Source organism: Tauraco erythrolophus, chromosome 6, assembly GCF_009769465.1.
Source record: "Tauraco erythrolophus isolate bTauEry1 chromosome 6, bTauEry1.pri, whole genome shotgun sequence".
Taxonomy (NCBI): Eukaryota; Metazoa; Chordata; class Aves; order Musophagiformes; family Musophagidae; genus Tauraco; species Tauraco erythrolophus.
The window spans coordinates 37712554-37731471 of record NC_141470.1 but is presented as its reverse complement, the minus strand read 5'-3'; the positions used below and the strand labels follow the sequence as shown (position 1 = coordinate 37731471).

Here is an 18918-nt window from a genome sequence, read left to right as displayed (position 1 = left end):
CTCATTGCTGGTACCATTCCATGTGTCCGCACAACACAACGCACCTATCCCAGCTTTCCTCCGTAATTTGTTAAAAATACAATGAACAGCCTGGATTTTCAGCTCAACCAGGCTCTGGGAGCTTCCCACCAGGCCCACACCCCTGGAACTGGGCTGAGGCCTGGAAGGGCGGCCGCGGGCTCTCCCGGTGCTGTGTTTCTCCCGGCGGCTGGCAGCCGATGGAGGGGAGGTGGCGAGTGAGCGGACCGCAGCGGGCGGTGGTTCGCGGCCAAACCCGGCCAGGAGCCAAGCCGCGCCAGGGAAGGGCTGGAGGATGCTTGGATGCTCCTCCGCAAGGCAGGAAAGCACGGGCCGCCCTTTGCCGAAGATCACGTCCCGTTGTGCGACTCGGTGGCCCAGGGCGGAGGAGACGGGGGCAGCCCGGGGCCCGCGGCGGCGGCGGAACGCAGCGGCGGGCGCGGGTTGCGGAGGGCCGCTTTGAGGAGGGCACAGCGCGGCGCGGCGCGGCGGGTGGCGAGCCGCCGTGCCGGCATGAGGGAGCTGGCGCCCGGCCCGAAGATGGAGTGCGACATCTTGGACGCGCTGGAGGCTTTGGGGTAATGGAGGAGCGGCAGCGGCTCGCCCGTCGCGGGGCGGGGGGCCGAGGGGAGCCCGCTGCCGCGCTCCCCGGCCGTGCGCGGAGCCGGGCCCCTTCGCCGCGGGCGGGAAGCCGGGCCGGAGGCGGGGAGCGGAGCGGAGCGCGGCGCCGGCGGCGAGTCGCGGGGCGCCGGAGGAGGGACGGGCCCCGCGTTCCGGCGGGTGCCGCGGGAGGCCCGGTGGCGGCGGGGCCGGGCCCTGCGCCTCGCCCGGCGGCGGGGCCACGGGTCTGCGTTGGGCTCGCCCTGGTTGTAGCGGGAGAAGAGAAGGCAGCGCGGCTGCGCGGGCTTATCGCGGGGTGCAGGGGGTTTAAAAGCGGTGATGTTCCGTGCTGCGGGCGGGCCGGGTCTCCCACCGGCCGGGCTGCCCTCCTGGGGTGTTCGTGCCTCCCTCCCTGGCTGCCTCGGAGGTGCTTGAGATGCAGCAGAGCGGAAACAATGTCAAATTTCGTTTAATTTTCAGTTGTCTTGTTGCCGGTACTTTAGGCCAGCGAGCTGTTAATGTTTGTTGTCTGTTTAGTGTGTATCGAGACATGGTTTCACATACACACGCGATATGTGAAAACGCCTGCCTTTTTTTTCTGACAGACCGTTTTGTTTATAAATTACCACTCGTTTTCTGCTGTGTTTAAAAAAAGTCTGAATTATTCCTTGACAAAAGTAACTTACAACGATTAATTCTTTCAGTGTAGTTACTAACTAGTTTGCAATAAAATTGTTTTTAAATGTGTAGATTTTATGTTAAACTTGCTTCTTATCACTAATGTTTCTCTCTCCGTGCAGGTACACGGGTCCCCTGTTGGAGGAGGAGGCCCTGAACAAGGCGGCAGAAAATGGATTGTCTTCACCAGAATTTTTTGAGCTTTGCGTTTGGTTAGGTTCCCAAATAAAGTCACTGTGTAGTATGGAAGAAAGCATCACTTCAACGGATGGTATATGAACGTTAATTTATTACAGCAATTTAATGTTTGTGCAGTGGATTTAGACCCATATTGTTCAGCTGATAGTGAAATTACAGTGTTGAAGTTTAGAAGATAGCTGAAAGGTAACCAAACTGAGGCTGATATTTGCATTTATGTGGCTCTTGGATTAAGGTCTTGTCTTGTCAAGATTCTTTCAAAAGAAAAAAAAAAGATGCATTGGGATATCTACATAAATATGAAAAGTCCATTCATACATCCTGTGAGTGGCTGTTATATGTGATCATATTTTGATGGCTTAAATTCTAGTGCTTGGTATTTTCAGCTAGTTGGTCCAATGCAGTGTTCCATGCAGCACTTGTGTAAATACGTGAGTTGCTCATTAGCGCTACCTGATTCTTTCTGTTGAGTGCTGGAACTCAGATGAGATTTTATGTGACATTTTATATTTTCACAAAAAAGTAGTAAACCAAAAAACAACCATTGAAAATAATGGGCTCATGACTCTGGTAACTTGTTAATCAAGAAATGAATTGCATTGATATGCTGTTTTGTGACATAAACTTTTCGCTTCCTAGTGATGTTCATTTGCATTCATGTCTTCAAAGACTGCTGTAGCATCACTTTCTCGTTCAAAGCATGAGTACAATATTGCTCTAGCTATTAAAAGGCTTGTCTGCTTGTATACAGGACTTCTTTAAGAAGAAGGAAAATGTTATAAGGTGATAGGTGGTAAATCTTTGTTTGGGCTATTGAAACCTGCAATTTAAATGTGACAGTTAAGAAAATTAGATTACAATTTCATGTTTCTGTAAAAAGTCATTAGCTTTGCATGTATTTATTTCCGTAGGTGAAAAAGATATAGAGAGCTTCCAGCTTGAGATTAGTGGCTTTCTGAGAGAAATGGCTTGTCCGTATTCATCACTTATATCTGGAGACATCAAGGACAGATTACGAGAGAAAGAAGATTGTCTTAAACTCCTCTGTAAGTTATAACCATTTTTCCCATTTATAATACGGTATTTTACATGCATGCTCTATTGTGATTGTACAATTTACATTAATTAGTTCTCTATGTCCATTTAAGTATATGAATGCAATCATTACAACTTAGCTGAGGGTGTACCAGCTCACGTGTGCAGAAGTGGAAAATAGAAAACTATTAGAAAACTATTTTAGTAGAAATTAAAATTTCCTTATGAAGTGTGGCTCAATCTACTGAGGCCTCCTGATCCTTCTCTTGATCCAATTCCAGCTCAGCTCAAACTGGGACGTTGCTTCCCATGTTTATGAGAGATTTCTGGGCAGCTTGAAAGAAAATGTTATATTATTTGAAGGAGCTGAAAACAGAATTGAGTGAAGCAAAGTCTAGGTTGAAGCTGGATGTGGACAAAGCAGTAACAGCAGGAACTAGTGTGATAATGTGAAACTAGCCAAGGTCTGGTGGTGAAAGTGGTTGAATGTGATGTGTAGATGAAAGGTAGGACATCAAGTGAGAGTTCGTTCACATGAAGAATGGGAAACTGATACCGATCTGTCTAGGAGAGAACTGAGAAAGAGTCTCCCTTTTATCATGGTCTTATTATAAATGTATATATTGTGTTTGTATATGAGAACATGGATGCAGAAATATTCAAGTGTCTCTAAATCTGCTATTATGACACTTTTCTCTCTAGTATTTCTAAGTACAGAACTTCAGGCTTTAAAGATATTGCACAGCAAGAAAACTAAAGGCTCTCATTTGGAAAAGCACAATGAAATTTATCAGGAAGTGCAAGCCATTTGCGATGCACTGGGCCTGCCAAACTCCTCATCTTCTGGTATTCCTCCCTTGTTAACCAATGTGGAACAAAAGGTATGGGCTTCTATGTGTTCTGTCTGCTGTTGAACTGTAAGCATTATCTCTGTAAGCATTCATCTTAGAGTTAAGGGCCCAACAGTCTAATCCATAAAAGCAATATCTGACAAGTACAAAGGAATTTTTGTTCTGAAAGCCAGCTTAGTGTTTAAGTTAAACTGTTTTAGTTAAGATGTAGTATTTCAGCATTTCCCTGAGGATGCGATGTACCTGATGAGGCATACTTTGCCATGAAAATTTAAGGTATGAGTTGAAGTAACATAGTTTTCCTGTTACTCGTTCAGTTGTGCTGCAGCAAGCAGAAGACTTTGGGTAACAACTGATTGCACATTTATGTACCTGAGTAATTTCTGGGATGCATTTAAATTTAATATCAAAACCTTAAATTTTTGCTTTTTATTTTATGAATTTCTTGATTGCAAGTATTGATTTGTTAGTGCCGTTTCCTTAGTTGCAGAAGAGGATGAAAATACCTGAATTACCAATAGCCAGTGAGTAAGCCAACTTAAACCTTATTCAACAGTATAGTTCTTTCAGTTGTGTCCCACCAGTTTCTGACTCGTTTTGCTGATGTGATCCTTAATCTGACTTCCTCACTGCAGAATGTAAATTCTGCCCCAAGAGCCTATTTATCTTCTGTCAGGCAGCTGAAAGTTTTGCACTTTGTTTCTCCCTAGTATTTGGGGAGAGAATCATAGAGTGGTTTGGGTTGAAACAGACCTCAAAGATCATCTAGTTCCAACCCCACAGCCATGGGCAGGGAACCCGCTGCTACACCAGGTTGCCCAAAGCCTTATCCAACCTGGCCTTGAACACTTCCAGGGATGGGGCATCTACAACTTCTCTGGGCAACCTGTTCCAGTGCCTCACCATCCTCTGAGTGAAAAATTTCTTCCTTATACCTAATCTAAATCTGCCCTCTTTTAATTTAAAGCCATTGCCCCTTGTCCTGTCACCACATGCCCTTGTAAAAAGTCCTTCTCCAGCTTTCTTGGAGGCCCCCTTTAAGTACTGGAAGGCTGCAATAAGATCACTCCGGAGCCTTCTCTTCTCCAGGCTGAACAGCCCCAACTCTCTGAAACAGCCTGTCTTCATAGCAGAGGTGTTCCAGCCCTTGGATTATCTTCGTGGCCCTCCTCTGGACTCCCTTCAGCAGCTCCATGTCCTTCTTGTATTGGGGACTCCAGAGCTGAATGCAGTATTCCAGGGGAGGTCTCACGAGAGCAGAGCAGAGGAGCAGAATCACCTCCCTCGACCTGCTGGACACGCTTCTTTGAATGCAGCCCAAGATACGGTTGGCTTTCAGGGCTGCCAGCGCACATTGCCGGCTCATGTTGAGCTTTTCATCCACCAGCACTCCCAAGTCCTTTTCCTCAGGGCTGCTCTCAATCCATTCTCCGCCCAGCCTGTACTTGTGCTTGGGATTGCCCTAACCCATGTGCAGGACCTTGCACTTAGCCTTGTTGAACTTTATGAGGTTCTCACAGGCCCACCTCTCCAGCCTGTCAAGGTCCCTCTGGATGGCATCCCTTCCCTCCAGCATGTCCACAACACCACACAACTTGGTGTCACCTGTAAACTTGCTGAGGGTGCACTCAATCCCACTGTCCATGTCGCCAGCAAAGATGTTAAATAGCACTGGCCCCAGTACTGACCCTTGAGGAGCACCACTCGTCACTGGCCTCCACTTGGACATTGAACTGTTGACCACAACTCTTCGAGTGCGACCATCCAGCCAATTCCTTATCCAGAACGGGTGACTGATCCCCTTTAAGAATTATGAGAGATACACAGAATGAATCTTCCTCTGCTGCTGAGTCTTTGAGTTTAATAATTTTACATGATTATGCTTCTTCGTTCTTCCTCCTCTTCTCCTCGGCCAGTGGGCAGCTGAATGTTAAGAGATTTTGGGAAGAGGGCCTGTTACTTGCGTGTTTTTTTTAACATCTGTACGTCTTTAGTGTGTCGAGACAAAACCTTTAATAGATTTATTTACAAGAAGCAGCATCCAGGTGACAGTGAAAATGCCTGTTACCTCCACTGTTAACTGTGCTTGATCTATTTAGTTCTAATGAAAGCTTTATATCCAGCCTTTCCATTAAATATTTTTGAAAGGATGAAGAAACAATTCTAGCACTGTTTTCTGAGGATTACAGTGTCAGAGTTCCATCTAATAACTAATTGATTGAAACTTGTCTAGTGCTGTTGATCTCCCTCTCTGAGTGTTAGCTGTGTTCACGTCCGTGTGGATTTGTAGGCTGCAGCTACAAGGTCAGTGGCCTTCTCCCCTGTTAAAGGGGTAGGGCTCTAGTTCTGCAATTGCAGGACAGCAAGACCAGACCTGGGGGGCCAGTTCCTTCACGCACACATACACAGTCTAGAAAGTTTTCTTTAAATTATTAGACTCCTGGTTTCTGTCACCTTTTGCAAAGTCCAAGATTTCCTTACAGACAGGATCACAGGCTTGAATTGATGTGTAGGGTGTTACTGTTTATGTAAACTGTTACAGTTTCATAAGTACTAAAATAAGTAGAATCTTCAAAGTGTGTAATCTTTTTTTTTAATTTATTTTTTATTTTTTATTTTTTTTTAAATACTACTACCTGGGCTGTTTTGCTATGGTTTTCAAGTCTGTCAATTACACAGTGGTTATACCACTTGTACTCACTTCAGAGTATAGAAAGTTGGAAAAACTAGTTCGTTCATCTTCTGTGACTCCAGATTAATAGTGTAATTTGTTCTCTTCGTGTTTCATCCCTTACAAACAATGGATTTTTTTTCCCTACCTCTCAGAACTTTTTGTAGAATTTCTACTCTGTTTCCTTGTCCTTCATCCCTTACTTTAATATAGGACAGGTTCAGAGTTATTTTGATACAGTACAGAGTTAGACACCTACCTTGGTGGATGTAGCTGTGCTAGACTGGTTCTGATATAATCATGTTCTGTGTAAAATTGCACTATAGATTTTTAGTATTATACTATATAGTTTGCAATAAACTATGTTTATTGGAATGTTCAGTGGAACAGTTTGCCCAGAGAAGTTGTGGATGCCCCATCCCTGGAAGTGTTCAAGGCCAGGTTAGATGAGGCTTTGGGCAACCTGGTGTAGTGGAGGATTTCTCTGCCCATGGCAGGGGGATTGGAACTAGATGATCTTTAAGGTCCCTTCCAACCCTAACCATTCTATGATTCTATGAAAAGCTTACATACTAATCTAGTATTTTTATTGAATTTGCAAATGTGTCTGCAGCATTTCAACATGTCTACTTGTTGTCTCTGTCTAGCATCTTCAGCATGGTCAGTAGCTGTGGGAATAGTTCTGAGAATAGTTTGGCTGTGCAGCAGCAATCTACCAAAGGGACAGATCACACATTGTATTTTGGTATGGAATGTTAGACCATTGATTGTTATTAATAATTTGTCAGTTTATTTAAAAGACTAGTATAAAATCAGAATTGCTTTCTTCCTCCAAACTATGAGTTTTATAGTAGCTCAAACTTTGAATATGCAGTCCAAGGAAGTACCTTTGAAATTTGCATCTCCTGTAATAAACTGGGGCAGTGGTTATCAACATACATAAGAAAATGAGAGATGAATTGACAGTATTACAGCCTCCTACTACTAAATATATTTTATTTTATTCTATAGCACTGAAGAACTATTAGTAATTTTTTAGTTGTTTTTTTTTAAGGTGCTGTTCCCTTGAAGAGTATATTTACAAAGAGTAACTCTGGGAGGCATTCTGAAATTTAGTACCAAAAACCCCATAAATTCTAAATGAACATTGATCAAAGATTCAGAAAAGTTTGTGCTGGTGTTGTGCTTTGTAAATCATGCTCACATCTGGCTTTTTCCCAGTCAAGACAGTGTGAATTTCACACCTAATCACAAAGTGACATTCTCATACTGTTTATTTGAAAGACTTATTTGTACGATACTTGAGAGACTTATAAACTTTTTTTTGTCTGCATTACTTCTTTTCTAATATGTGAAAAGTAGTGCCTTAATAGTAGAGGTTGAAAAGAAACTATAAGGGGTTACCACAGGAATTAAACCAAAGCTAAGCTAAAACGAGATCTAAGTGAAACATGACAAGAATATCTTTGAAAGTATTTGGGAATACTTCCTAGCATTTATTCATGTTTAAGGTAGTGTGTTGCTTCTAACTGTTAGTGTTCAGTAATTTTACAGACATAATGGTGCCTGTACATTAAGTATCAATGTAGTTGCAGGGAACAAGACGAAAGCATTGTCCTGTTCACCAGACATAAAGGTCAAACAAAAATGGCTCTGAAGTTAGATAAATATTGAAATTAAAATGATCTGCAGGTAAATTGAAGAGAGGCAGAGCATGCATTAAGCACTAATTAAGACAGTGTTCCTTTCTTAAACTGTTGATAGTTAAATTAATAAAAAGACACCTTTCTCCAGGTCAGGTTTTTTCAAAATCTTAGAAACCCTGGAGGTGCATACATGTATAACGTTTGTCTGTGCAAATGATGTTAAACATAAAAATTAGTGCTCTTTTTTGGCAGATGGTAAAGATGATTAGTAAATATATGAAACATGGTAGTGAAATGTGAGCTAAAATCTTTTTTAAAGGAATGTAGACTTATAAAACAGGTGAGAAATGTCATGTTCAATACATAAAGATGTGCTTTATTTGGTAACAGTAGAATAACCGTATATTTTTGTACAGCAGGTTTTGAAGTCAATATTTTTGTCTCAAACAAGTCCAATAACTGATTTGTTTTTAAAGAATTTTTAGAGAGTGTGTGAACTTGCAAAGCAATGCCGTAAATATTTAATGCTACCAAGGTCATTGATTACACAGTATGTCGAACAGTCATACATAGTCATCTCCATCTAGCTTTTAATTTGTTGGTTTGCTTTCTACAGCTGAGTGTGTGAGAACTTTAGGATGGTTTGGCTGTTACAATTTGGTTTGCATTTCTATGAGTATGTTTTCACTGCTCTTTTATCTGGGCACTGCTTTTGGTGTTGTTTCTGCTTACATATACAAACTTCTTTCTGGGTTGTGGTGGTGGGTTTTTTAAACCTCTGCTTATCCTTCTTAATCTAGGGCAACTGTTGTGTTTAGGAATGTGGGTTATAGTGCAGACTCTCACATCAGTTGTATTCTTGTCCTCTGGCAGACATGTCTGTCAAAGCTCTTGTGCTCATAGCCCTGCCTTCAGTCAAGGCTGGATGATGTGTTCTGCGACTGTGAGGCAGCTCAGCTTGTTTCGCCATTATTGTTGTAGGATATGCTCTCAGAGTCCTGCTGGTGGAGTGAAGGAGTAAAGTAGAGATTCAGAAGCTCATCAGTGAAAAGATTCCTCTTTAAATGTTACTGGATTAATAAACCTGTCACTGGATAGAATTACGTAGGTATTCCCTTTAACTTGGAAAGAAAAGGTTGCAGAAATTTGAGGGCAGTTTCCCAGTCAATAAAGGATTGTTTCATTTAGCTGCTCTTATTTCTTCTAGCTCTGATTTTCACTGGTTCTCATCTTTAATTGTTCTCTTTAAACATCCCTTGATTTTTCAGTTTTTGGAAATCAGGAGTGTGCAGTTTAATTGTGATTGACTTGTGATGGCTTTTGTATGTGTTTTTTTTTTTTTATATGATGATTTTTGTATGTGGAGCCCAGTGTTGTATTTACCTCCTAGCTGCCCTTGCAGCTGCAAACTTGCAATAATTCTAATCTCTGGATAGTAATCAGCATCACTGGTTTCCAGATTTTCTTTCACTCTGTAGCTATAAATTACATTGAAGATCTGGTTTGATTTTGTTGTGTTGGTTTTTTTCTGGCAACCAGTCTCAGTTTAATAGTCTCTCTTCCTTTCAACTCATTAGAACCTTTCAGGTTGTATTTCTGACCTTAATGGTATATGGATAAACATCTCTTTTGTAATAGCATTATTAATTCTTCTGCTGTTTATTCCTTCTTCTATACTAATTACTGATTTCTTCATCTCTTGCTGTCCTGTGCATCTTATGATATTGTTGATTATTAACTTAAGGTTTTGATTCTTCAGACATTTGTTTGAATTCAAGCATAGTGTGTGCTTAGGTGTGTTTTAATTTTGAAGTAGACTATGAGAGGCTTCATGTACACACTTCACTAAAATCAAAACAAGTTGGCTACGTTTAGAAGAGAGGCAAATCAGTCAACCCTGGAGGGCTTTTTGTAAAGGAAAAAAAGGTTGCAAAGGAGCAAGAATTAGGAGGGAAAGACAAGTGTAGGGAGCAGCAGGGTACATGAAACTGAACTTCACCCCTTACTGTAACCTCTTTTGATATGGATGGAATATAATAGCAGGGGATATTACAGTAACTAGATGGCCACTTTCCAGATACTACTAGGCTGTCTCTTCTGCTGGAGTCAAAACACTGTTTTCTCATAATTTGCTCACTGCACAAAATTTTTTACTTCAGAGCGTTTCTGGGGTATTGTGTTTTTAACTTGCCACGGTGCTGCCCAAAAGTGGTGTAAGAAGAACAAAATACACACCTTGGTTTTCACGTAACATTTGAGATCAGATTCTTTCTTGATCTCAAATCATGCTGGGCTCTTGCGTGAATGAGAAATGAAGGGTGCTTTAGGTGACTAAGGAAAGGGTAGATGCCAAAAAAAAAAAAAAAAAAGGAAAATGAGATAATTACAGAAACCCTGAAATATGATCTTTTCCAAGTAGCTTCCTTTAGTCAATTAACTAGATGCTCTAGAATTTGATTTCTATCTCCTGGAGTTGTTTTTTTTTTTCCGTAGTGAGTAACGGAGATGATATTTCTATAGTATGTAGAGCTCACAGCTCTCACTAATATAATACTGGACGAGTGAGCTTTGAGCGGTACCTTTATGATAAATTTAATGTAAATACGTGTGTGCCTACATAAGGTCTTATAATCCTTGCAAACGTATCTAATGGCTGTCCTGAGCTACAGGTTTTATTGTAGATCATGCACTACCTTAATCCTTCCTTGTGACACGTAAAAGAAAATTAACTCTAGTTTTAGTCTTGTTTGACTTGCTTCCTCATAATTATTTACAAAAGCAAATGAAGATGTAGTTCTTCTCCTCATCAGACTGCATGCAAAACTTGCAGGAACAATAATGTGTATGCAGTCTGCTCCAGCTGAAAAATCAGTTGGCCAAAAAGTTGTGTACAAATGTGGGCATTCATGATAACGATTTTAGAATAGCTGTGTCAAAGGAAGTTCCTTCAAGAAGAGGAGGTAGAGGTTTCTTGTAATGAGAGAGAAGAATGCAGTGGAGTTTGGAAGGCAGAAAGAGAGAGCATGCTTTATTCCTGATTATTGAGGACAAAAAGTGATGGAAGAAGTATAAGCAAGGCTAATTTGGAGTGAGTGCAAAAGTCTTAAACATAATGTTAAATGGAATCAATTATAGGATTAGAAGAAAATTAGTGAGAGAATGACCGCATATGTATCACATCTCCTGCTTTTCTTACTCGCACCCATCACCTGATTTTTGTAGCCAAGTCTAGCATTTGGCAACAGAACTTCTAGCTTCCAATTGTTACGTTTCCTTAGTTGTAGTTACAATACTTAGTAAAAGGAATAATTTAACTAGTCCTACTGCCTATATGCACCTGATAAATTTGACATGTAGGTGTTGGTCTGTTATAATTGGGAGAGGAAGTGGTGTGCCATAAAGTATTTTTGTACAGAGGTTGGTCATATGGTAAAAGCATTAAGGAAATCTTTTTGTAATGGATGATAAGCCAGAAGATGCGTATTTGATTTTATGAGTCTGCTAAAATAAATGTGCTATATTTGATCTTATGAGTAGCAAATTGTAATTGCAGCAAATTGTGATGAAATAAATGTAAAGGAAATTTGTGTTCTGAGAAGAAGTATGTGTTTTGTTTCAGATAAAGGACGTTCTCTCGAAAGTTCAAAATAACCATGTGGGGAAATCACTGTTAACAAAACCTCTGAATTCTGACCAAGTGGTAAAAAAAGTCTCCATTTCTTTTTCATTACTTTGACAGCATGGTCAAAATTAATGCATATGGCTTCATCTAACTTCGTGTTTTACAGTCACTGTTCTGCTAAATACTGGTACTAAAATTCAATTGCTAAATATTAACAATGCTAATCAGATACTTCCAGAACTAATGTTATAAAACAGACTTTGTGTTGATTCATCCACTTACTAACTTTCAAAATATTTTGTATCTACATACTGCTGTAGCACTACACAGATGCACCCCTAATTTTATGCAGTTTATAGTGGTCACCTGGGGATAGACATCTTAGTTACTGAATGGGGTTAACTTTAAATTGACTGCTATAACTTTATAGATTTGAATGCTTGGATTTTTTTTTATTGTAACGCTGCAGGAAAGATTGGAAAAAATCAATGATGCTCTTCGCAGCGAGTACGAATGTCGCCGACGCATGTTAATGAAGAGACTAGATGTGACAGTCCAGTCTTTTGGCTGGTCTGATAGAGCAAAGGTAAACTTGCTGCATTTTTTGCTTCCTGTAGGTGGGAGTCTGCTACTACTCCCTAGATCTTACTACCGAATATACACAACATGTAAATCCACTTCATAACTGTTGTGGTCTTTCCAAACAGTTTCTCATCCCGGGTTGTAACATCTAAGTCCTAGATATTGAAGAAGGGAAAGATTTGACCAGATGGCAGAGTCTATCCTTTGTGACTCTTTATAGCTTCATAATTATAAATTCTAGCATCCTCCGTTGGGGTTTCTCACTTCAATAAGTTCACATCTCCCTTTTTCCTTTCCTATATCTACTCCCTTCCGATCAAGTAAGCAAGGAGAGAACATCAGCATTTCTCATGCAGATGCAAGAGGAAGACAAACACTGGGCCTTAACATAGATAGGGTGCAAAGAGTGACTGCCCATAAAGTCAGTGAGATCACAGTGACTGCTACCTATCCTGGACTCAAAGCTACTGAATAAGCCAGATGTCAGTTGAACAGGTTATTTGAATAGCAGCTTGTATGAGAAAAGCACAAAATTACTTGTAATCCATCGAGCGACTAAAAATTCCAAACCACTCCTCTGGATTTTCTCTGCTGGTATCATTTTAATGGCAGTCATTTCATATGTACTACTTTCTAGCAATCTGTATATTAAAAAATAGTCATGATTTAACCAGGCTGATGTTTCTGAGCTAGAAATATATATTGTTTCTATCCAAGAGAGTGGGGAGATAAGATACAAAAAGTTTGTAATTTGATAAATACACATGTGGGAAGCTGGAGGCAGAAGTTTTTGCTCATGACCAACTTTCCTTCCAAAGGCTTCTGTAGAAAGTTTAAGATGGATAAGTCTTAAAACTCGAAAACTCACTGAAAGTGTGGATTGTTCCAAGTATTTCCGGTGCTATAATTTGTTGTTGACTTGTGCAGAGAGAATCGGTTTCCTGAAGCTCACTAAGCATCGCTGGAAGACATGAGTCTGGATGCTGCTGTGCTGCTTTAGAGTGGCTCTCTATTTAAGTTTTGCAGGGGTTGTGAATGCTCTTGTGGTGCGAGGAAGGGAAAGGAGAGCATTAGCTCACAGAAGCCAGGAGGTGTCCCTCCATGTATAACTTCCTTATAGCTGTACCAATACAACTATATATTTTCAAATTTAAAGAATACTTCTAAAATGTAGCTGATGTTAACTGATGACTAACTTAAACAGACTAAAATTTTAAGTCACTTGATAGTACACCGTTCAAGCAATGTGAAAAACAATGAATACACTTTCACAACAGAACAATAGTTCAAAGAGATTTTTAATGATGTAAAGTAGTAAGATGATTCGCTTTCCTGTCTTATAAATAAGACTGTTGACGTGAAATAGTGGGCAGTCGTAGAAATAACCAGGTTACATATTAATTCAAAATTACACATGATTTTTAACTTTTTTCCTCATTTCTCCTGTAGAAATATTTGTTTATAACTTCTCCAAGAAGGTTTCTGAGATTGAAAATATTTTGACATTGATTTAATTTTAATGTTGTTTTAAGCCAAGAGGCAAATTGTTGTCCTTTTTTAAATTTATTTCTTAGCTTGCCTTTTTTTCCCACGATTAAATAGGTACCTTTCTCTGCTTTTGATGGTGTGACATTTTTTGTGGTTTGTTGTGTTTTTTTTTTTTAACTTGTTCAATCCCCAAGAGGGGTAAGTTTGCAGAATGAAATAGATCCATAAATGGTGTAGTAATTCCCTAGCAAAACAGTCATGTAAAGGAACAGCACCTGTTGCCTGGTCCATCCAAGATAATTATTTTTTTTCCTCTGAAGATCGTTCTAGATATTCCCAGAAAAGTGTATTTATTTTTATTTTTTCTTAAACATATGAAACATCAAAATGTATTTGGAAAAAATCTCATTTTTTCCCCTTCTCAGTCTCACTTTTTCATGGTTTGCAGAAGTGTTCTGCTGCATTGATAACATTTTAATTTTTTCCCCCTAATTGGCCTTCCTTTGAAACTGCTCTGTTTTCATCACGTTCAGAAGTGATCTGTTAAATATGGCTATGTCATGCTCTTGAGAGTGCTCTTTGGGCTCTTACGTTTTAGTCTTCAAGTATGTTGGAAAAGATCAAAGAATCTGTATGATGCCAGTGAATAGGAGAGTTTCTTTTGAAATGGTGTTAAGTTTCAGCATCAATTAAACACAATCAGCAGCAGTTTTTATACGACAGCTCCATCAGGATGAAGAGACTTAGTAAAAACTGGCACTGTGTTTTGTGAGATAACCTAGATTTTCAGACGTGACACCGTGTGTTCAAATCGAAACTCACGGAGACCAGTACATCGTTTACGGTAAGTGTGGTGGTGTGTCTTACGCCTAGCAAGTAAGTCGTGTTTGATTTTATCATTTAGGTAAAAACAGATGACATAGCACGAATCTATCAGCCCAAGCGCTATGCGCTATCTCCAAAGTCGACTATCACATTAGCTCACCTTCTTGCTGCTCGAGAAGATTTATCAAAGATCATAAGAACAAGTAGTGGATCAACACGGGAAAATACAGTCTGTGCGATCAACAAGGTATGCTTTTTCTTTCTGGGATGTGATGAAAGGACGTGGGAGTTCACAGACCTACAAAAGTAATGCTGGAATCACAGTCTTTGCTTAATACTTTAATTTCTTTTTGCAAGGGAGGCTTGCAAAGCATTGCAGCAACTTCTTTTTTTATCTTAGGACACAGTCAGTCCTGCAACAGAATGAAATAGTAGTCTAGATGAGAAGGAACAGTGGTGGGGGTGGTGTATGTGTGCATGTGTGTGTAAATGGCCTCTGGAGTTCAGTGGAACCACCCACCCCAAGTTAAGGATACAATGTACGTTTTTCTGGTACCAGTTTCTGGGCTACCTGTTGACAGGATTGTGTTTGTTCAGTTCGTAAACCAGTGTCTTTAGTTTATCAGTGTATTATAAATCACAAAAGTTTCTGTGGAAGTGTCATTTTGCTGCAAAGCAAAATTATTTCATTTGGCTACAGTAATAAATCAACATTGTACTGCTTTTTTGTGTATGATAAAAGCTGAAGCTTGTGAGTAATGACATTGGTTTCACCATTCAAATGATGACTACGCCTGGTTTTATTAATCCTGTATTTACAGATTTTTCTCAAGTTTTGTGCCTCATTTAGATACCCTTTGATGTGTTTTGATCCCAAAGATTCTGAAATGTCTTAATTATTGCAGGATCTCAGAAAAAGTGTTTTTTTCTTGAGAGGACTTTAACTGGAGTGCCTGGGACTGACCAGAGTATGTTAACATTTGTCACACAGAGAGTTTAAGAAATATGAAAACAACAAAAAGACCTACTTGAATACCTCTTTGTTCTTCAGCTTAATGTTTTGTGTAACTTTGTCCAGTACGGTCTCTCTTCTTGCATACTGAGTGATATCCACCAGTCAAGATCCCTTTTTTTTTTTCTTTTCTTGAAAGTATTACTGCAGCATGTTGTGTGTTTTGTCCACTCCAGCTCTGCTGAGTGTCAGTAGTTTCTAATCTAAGGCAAACTGGTGTTCCTTTCAGAGTTGCACATCAGTTTGCCGGTTTTTGTTTTTTGCCAGCTGATCAGGTTTGAAATTGAACTTTGAAATTTAAATAGAAGAGCCGCATCATAAGGAGTCTTTTCTATAGGACTATGTATTTATATATTCATATGTATTATATATGAATTACGTGTATTGCTTGTTGTAATACTAATACTTCACATGCATGTAGTTTTCCTCATAAATACTTCACAAAAGTAACATGAGCAAATTAGCTGCAGTTATTTCAGTTTTACAGGTGGAAAATAGAATCACTTTCAGTTTTTTTTTTTGTGTTGTGGCAAGTTACAAGGACAGGAAATAGGGATTTTGCTGTCAAGCTCCACACCGAGGGGACTGTATTTCCTGTAAAGAGCAGGCAGCATGTCTCTGTCCATACGAGAAGAACCTTGTGTCCGTTCAATTTGAGTTTTTTTGCTTGTTTGTTTTTTTAAACTAAAAATGGCCTATTTTTCCATGTAGGTTCTGATGGGGAGAGTACCTGACCGTGGAGGCAGACCAACGGAGATTGAACCACCTCCTCCTGAAATGCCTCCTTGGCAAAAAAGACAAGAAGGTGGTGGAAGAGGTGGCTGGGGAGGTGGGGGTGGTGGTGGGAGGGGCAACTGGGGGGGTGGAGGAGGTAGAGGAGGAGGAGGTGGGGGTTTTGGAGGTGGGGGTTTCAGAGGTGGTGGAAGAGGTGGAGGTGGCTTCCAAGGTGGCAGGGGAGATTATGGTGGCAGGGGAGGTTACGGTGGCAGGGGAGGCTATGGTGATCCATATGGTGGAAGAGGAGGGGGAGGATACCGAAGATATTAAAATACTGTAAATGTTAACTGAGTAACTGACGAAATATAGTGGTGGTGTTTACTGGTATCAGGAACTTAGATATGTTAACTTGGGTTTAGTTTAGAATTAAGTACGACCATATGAATCATTGCGTTAGACCAACTGATGTTGTCACTGAATTCTTTTAGTTAACAGAACTTTTATACTAAAATGTGATGACTAAAGTCCTTGTTTTTCGTACTGCTCATATGGTGTTTTTTAGTATGTCATTTTATTTAAAATAAGCCTCAGAAAACTGAATAAAACCCTTTCTGAACAAACAAAAGATATATATAATGTTCAGGCCTCTCCAGTTATTGCATGTTGCATGTCCACTGCCCTGCTCCAAAATGCTGTGTAGAAAAAGCAAGATAGGACTAAGAACCAGATCAAAACACTTTTAAAAGACTCTATAATGCTGCTTTCAGGCTTTTTCTCTTTATCTGGTTTTCATGTGGGACATGTAAACAAATTTTAATGTCAAATGTTAAAATCCTTAAGGCTTTGGTCAAAATTATTCAATTAGGTTTCTTATTCTTCCAGAACTTCACATAAAAGTAACATTCCGAATTAATACTCTGCAGAAGCTAATAAAATCAGGTTGTGTGTTCATAAATATATCGGAGCCTATTTGAAGGTCAGAATGTGTACCATAAACTCAGAATCATGGTGACTTTTGATCGTGTCTTTTCTCATTTTACCTATTTTCCATTTTATTGTTGTTTCATTAAAATATTTTAAGATAGATTGGTCAGGAAACTTCTGCAGCCATCACATCTGGTAAGAGTTCATTTATATATTCTTTCTGAATCAGCCTTGAGACATAAAGGTTGAATAAGCCGAGCTGCTTTTTTTTTTTTTTACTTCCTCCCCCACCTTCTCTACATTTGGGAATCACCAACTGCCCAGCTAATAAGACATCTCATCCAGCAGTTGCCCTTCCTCAAGGACTGACACACTCTCTCTCTCTCTCTCTCTCTCTCTCTCTCTCTCTCTCTCTCTCCCCCCCCCCCCTCCCCCCCCCCGCCCCCAGCTCCCCCCACCCAATTGGTCTGATAACCTAAAAGAAACTATCTAGATATGGTATGGGTGCCTTCTCCTTCACAGACAGCATTACTCTAGAAGGAATTAGCTTTCATACAATTACAGCTGTAAATACATACAGACAAGAATTAAATTCAGAGCTGTCAGTTAAAGACGACAGTTCTTTTTTCCTGCATCTTTTAGATCTCCTCTCCTGCTGTGAGGCCACTCCTGAGTACAGAGGTGGAACAGGGAGATGATGCCCAAGTATATACTCATGACTATTTATCAGGGTCAGGTTACTACAGAGAGATTCAGGAAGGCATCTGATAAACCTGGAGTTGTCTGTTGATTGCTTAGCACAAGAACCTTGAAGCACTTTGAGTATGGAGCTGTAGGCTCAACTGCCTGGTTGAACTTTAGGATTTTATTTTGGTTTTTTGTTCCACAGTTCTTTCTGCTCAAATATCCTATAGGTGTCCATATTCGGTATGCTTTAAAGATGTTTTACTTTCAGGAACGTGCGTCGTGACTTGTTTCATAGGCAGCTTTGTGGATGTGTGTAAAGCTCTGTTCAAAATCAAATTATTATGTCTTTCAAAAGCTTGTGTCAGATTTTATTAATCGGCCATCACAAAACTTTTCACTGGAAATTTTAATCCAGATAAAAGTTCTCTCCTGTTATTTCTTCTCTAATCATAGTATGGTTGAGAATGCTGCTTGTGATGTAACAGGTACAGCCTTACTCGCACTTTAGGGTCCCAGCAGGTGCCTAACAAAAAAGGGCAGGAGTTTTCCTTACTTTGAACATGTTAGCTTGGATGTGAACTCTTGAGATAGTGGCTTAACTTCACCCAACTGCTACAATATAGCTCCTTTGCCAATTTTTTTTCTACACTCCTTTCTGGCCTAAGACAGTGTCAGCCTCTGCACCCATTATGGAGAGACTCACATGGGTCACATGGGAGCATAGTACTGGTTTTCTTGCTTTTGAGCTTATTTTTTGCCTAATGCTCTGGAATAGCTCACAAATTGATGACATACCAAGTGAGACTGCTGGCCTTGGAGGTGAAGCGTTTGTCAGCAAGGGAATGGAGAGAGTAGTTTTAACAACCACAGCCTCCATATAAAATTCTGTTTGCTCATCCCAGTGTTAGTTTCTGCTTCACGTAATTTCCGAGCAGCAGTCAAGCGTTTAGCTTCACCAGGGAAATATGGTAGGAAAATCAAATGGCTTACCTATCCGCAAAGGTTTCGTCAGTCTTGAGATGCAAAGTTGCACTGGTTTAGTCAAGCCGTTGTAACGGTGTATGTGGATGTGCTTTGGCACTTCCACACACGTCAGTTTATCCTGTTGGCAGCAGGCAGGACAGTTCTGAATGACATAAACCATCAAGTGAAGCAGCTGTGTGCCCACATGTAATGGTAACAGTTAAATTATTTCAGTGTCCTATTTCAGTTACATTTATGTAGGCCATGTGAAAGATGGAAATTTTTTAATAGATTGGAGATTTTTCTTTTTTTAACCTGGCCACTTCAGTTTTTCTTGAATAATTCCAAAATGTGAAGCCAGTAGTTGAAGACTAAAGTAAGCACCACCACATTTCATAAAG

General features: G+C 40.1%; 1 protein-coding gene across 1 annotated transcript; it reads left to right on the top strand.

Moving 5' to 3' along the window:
* Positions 1-531: 531 nt before the first annotated feature.
* Positions 532-17219, top strand: TSLIG3B (tRNA splicing ligase complex subunit 3B). Its single transcript, XM_086613383.1, has 8 exons — positions 532-596; positions 1419-1567; positions 2406-2540; positions 3232-3410; positions 11317-11397; positions 11789-11905; positions 14294-14461; positions 15938-17219. The coding sequence occupies exons 1-8, from the start codon at positions 532-534 to the stop codon at positions 16271-16273; spliced, it is 1230 nt and encodes a 409-aa protein (XP_086469509.1). The 3' UTR covers positions 16274-17219.
* Positions 17220-18918: the final 1699 nt, after the last annotated feature.